The sequence below is a fragment of the Glycine soja genome, chromosome 6 (genome assembly GCF_004193775.1).
Source record: "Glycine soja cultivar W05 chromosome 6, ASM419377v2, whole genome shotgun sequence".
In the NCBI taxonomy this organism is placed as follows: domain Eukaryota; kingdom Viridiplantae; phylum Streptophyta; class Magnoliopsida; order Fabales; family Fabaceae; genus Glycine; species Glycine soja.
Window position 1 is genome coordinate 35,016,860 of NC_041007.1, and position 3,772 is coordinate 35,020,631.

A 3,772-nucleotide genomic window follows, 5' to 3' on the forward strand; every position below is an offset into this window, starting at 1 on the left:
TAAACAAGAAAGATTATATGAGAAGTGATACGTTTTTGTGTGTTTAATATATCACCTTATCAAAAGTTAGGGTAATTTTTTAAAATATGAATATTCATTTAAGAGATTGGCCTCAAAGAAAGAGGTATTATAAAAAGAAAAAAAAGATTGTAAGAGAATAAATTAGATGTATTTAAAAAACTAATTAATTAATTATTTTAATTAAACACTAATTAGACTTGATTTGCGCAAAATTACACAAGATAGAAAATTTAATGACACTAATTTCCGCTTTTAGTAAATTAATGAATATATAACACACTTGTAAAATATAATAAGTTTGTTAACCTACTAATTTATGTAAAATATAATAATTTCCGTTTTTTTAATTCAAGCATTTAAAAGTACTAATTTTTATTAAAAATTATTTATCACACAAAAAAATATCCATTGTCAATTTAAAATACTTTACAAAAATTATGTAATAAAATTTAACCACTTTATTACATCATTTTATATTCATTAATACAATATAATATAATTTTTTTGTTACATATATTTATAATAACACAATATACAGAAATTACTATTTTTTATTCTAAAATTTGAAAACATGTCCCACTCTTTAGCCACATGAAAGGAATAACATGGAATGAAATTGTGAGCACAATATGTATGCAAGTGAATCTACGTTGAGTACGCAACAAGCGCCCAAAAGGAGCGTAGCTTTTTTAACGCGCACGCACACACTCTTCTCTCTCTCATCCCACCTTTCGCTATAAAAACCCTTCAAACACAGCACAACACCATTGTTTCCATTTTTCAAGCCTACATATACAACACTACTTTCAGTTTTTTCTGTCTCTGAATCTCAAACTCTTCGGAAAGATTAACATTAATGGCTCCAAGGGATATCAATAGATCCAACGTTGTTGTTGTTGCCGGAATATCCAACCCGGCCCATAAAGAGATCCGTTACCGCGGCGTGAGGAAGCGGCCGTGGGGCCGCTACGCCGCCGAGATCCGCGACCCAGGCAAGAAGACACGCGTGTGGCTAGGAACGTTTGATACGGCGGAGGAGGCGGCGCGTGCGTATGACACGGCGGCGCGTGAGTTCCGCGGCACGAAGGCGAAGACCAATTTCCCCACCCACGCGGCGGCGGCGCGTAGTCCCAGCCAGAGCAGCACGCTGGACTCCTCGTCTCCGCCGCCGCTGGACCTTACTCTTGCCGCCCCACTCGCCGCCGCGGGCGCGTTGGTGTTCCCGGTGGCGCGTCCCGTGGTGTTCTTCGACGCGTTTGCGCGTGCCGAGGTGCGCGCGTCGTTCGATCTTCCCGTGGCGGCGTTCAGCGACTCGGACTCGTCCTCGGTCGTGGACTACGAGCGGGTCCCACATCGGAAAGTGTTGGATCTTGACCTTAATGTCCCTCCTCCGCCCGAGGTTGCCTGAACCGGCAAAAGATCCGGTTTTAACGCGGCTCGGTTTTTTTCTCTCTATCTGAGAATGATGATTATCAAGTTATCATTGTAGTTGACATGGTGCTAGAGTTTATGTACATAGATTATAATTAACCAAACAAAAAAAAAAAAGCAGGCTTATGTTTTTTCTCTATTCTGCTTTTTTATTTTCTCAATGGAAGAAGGGATTTCTTACCTCATTATTGCCGTTGATGTTAACTTTTATATATATATAAAATAGCATTTATATATTAATTATATTCTTTTTTCGTTATATTCTTTGCTGTTTCTGTCTTATAATAGAGCAACGGAGCAGTTTTATCTAGATGCATTTTTCGTCTTTATTAATTGGAATTTTACTTTAATAAGAACCATGACATATGTTATCCTATATTTCTAATATTCGTTTTATCACTATTCACGTTAGTACTATTATTTAGGATATAATATTTTGTCTATTTATTCTCTGGTTAAATTTAGTCTTGGTTGTTACATTTTGAAATTGATAATTTTGGTCATTGTGTTTAATGATATAACAAAATGGAGCCAAGTTCAAGAGTATCTGTCTTGAAATTCCCAAACATAAAAATGGAGATGGAGTTAAGAGTGAAAAATCAATTACATAGAGATTATGATTAAGTTTATTCAGAAAATAAATAAATAAAGCTTATTCCGAAAATAAAGAGATCTATTTTACATATTATCAATTTATATTCTTTTTTTTTATTTTTTTAATGATTTTCTTTATTTATTTTCAGTGTCTATGGAGTGTTCATTCCTTATTTTTTGTTACAATCATTAATTATTTCCTCTTAATAATGTACGTAATAAAAGTTTGTAACAAAAAAATAGTGTTATTTAGGATGAAATTCCAATTGAGAACAAAATTGATTTTTCGATCAACCAAATGGAACATTAATTAGACGCAAAAAACATTAATGGATTGGATGAGATCTAGCAGGCATGTCGCCAGCATTGTTGAGCTTTTGATTAAGCCAGCAATTCCCTTAGTTTATTTTTTTTAATCGATTTATTTATTAATTTCCGAGTGCATGTCTTTCAATTTGTTTTCCCTAATCAGCTAATCCACAGCGTAAAAGCCAAAAATATTTTTTATTTTTGAAAAAATGTGGGTGATGGTGTCACAGTGAGGCCCACTTCTTCTCACGACAAGGTACGGCATTTGAAGAAAATGAAAAGCAAAGAGTGAATGAAAGAAAAAGAAAAAAAGAAAAGAAAAGAAAAGAAGCTTTTGCAGGTTCATGATGGGGAGCGTGGGTTTGAACTTTGAAGGTTCCGAATATTTTTTATTTTTATTTTTGAGCATCATCATATTGGTAAGAATATATGAATATTCTTCTCCGAGATTTATTTCACACCCTTATTTTTAGATCAAAGGCGGTTTGTTGTTTCGTCAACCTCGTGATTTGAGTGCCCTCTTTCCTGTCCCGTTTCGTCGCGGATCTCAATTCTACGGCCACATACACTTTTAACTGAAAAATGAAAGAAAATTAAGAATATATGAATTTGGCATTCCTATTTTTATTAAAAAAAAGAAATTAACATCTAGTATTCGATCCCTCGTATACCATAGTATGTTGAATTTATACTTAGACGCTGACATATGCATACGAAAATTATACATTAGAATAATATTTTTAATGATTTCAAGAGCAATCTTATCACACAAATGTATACCTTTGTTACACTTCGATGATCATAGTTATGCCACTTACATTATAAAATAATTTTATATTACTAATTAATCAGAAATTAACATAAATACGACTTTTAAAAATATAATGTGATTTGTGTTGGTCTAATTACGTAACTGTACATATTATTTTAGATTTTTTGTGCATACTTTATTTTTAACAAATACTATTAATATTTGAGTTTTTTAACAAAAAAAATATTTATCCAAATAATATAATCAAAAAAATATTTACATCAATGATACACTATAACATGTGAGAAATTGATTCCCTTCGAACCGATTTTTCACTTGTTTTATTCTTAAGTCGATTTCTCTATTGTTTTTTTTTATACATGTTTAAAAATGGACTTTTGAGGAACTGATTTTATAATTGTTTTTTTTTATGTTTTTATGTTATTTCTTTTATTTATTTATTTCTTTTAAAATTGTTTTTTATTTTTTAATGTCTTTAATTTTTTTTCTTTTTTTAATTTTTTGAGTTGTATTATTTGGAGAAATATTTATTTATTTTATATTTTTTTTGTAAAAAACTCTTTTCTTGTAACTCTATATATACTCATCCTTGTTTCATCCATAATTTTCCTTGCTTTCATCCTTCGCAAGATTCAGATTATCATC

The 3,772-nt window shown here is 31.9% G+C and overlaps 1 protein-coding gene across 1 annotated transcript; it reads left to right on the plus strand.

Moving 5' to 3' along the window:
* The first annotated feature begins 772 nt into the window (after nt 1-772).
* LOC114416828 (ethylene-responsive transcription factor 4-like) lies at nt 773-1,637 on the plus strand. The gene has a single exon (XM_028381854.1). It carries the CDS (start codon nt 878-880, stop codon nt 1,427-1,429), a length of 552 nt encoding a protein of 183 aa, XP_028237655.1. The 5' UTR covers nt 773-877; the 3' UTR covers nt 1,430-1,637.
* The last annotated feature ends 2,135 nt before the right edge of the window (nt 1,638-3,772 follow it).

Bases quoted from the DNA above. Each gene is read 5' to 3' on its own strand.
- LOC114416828 (XM_028381854.1), top strand. From the start codon at position 878: ATGGCTCCAAGGGATATCAATAGATCCAACGTTGTTGTTGTTGCCGGA.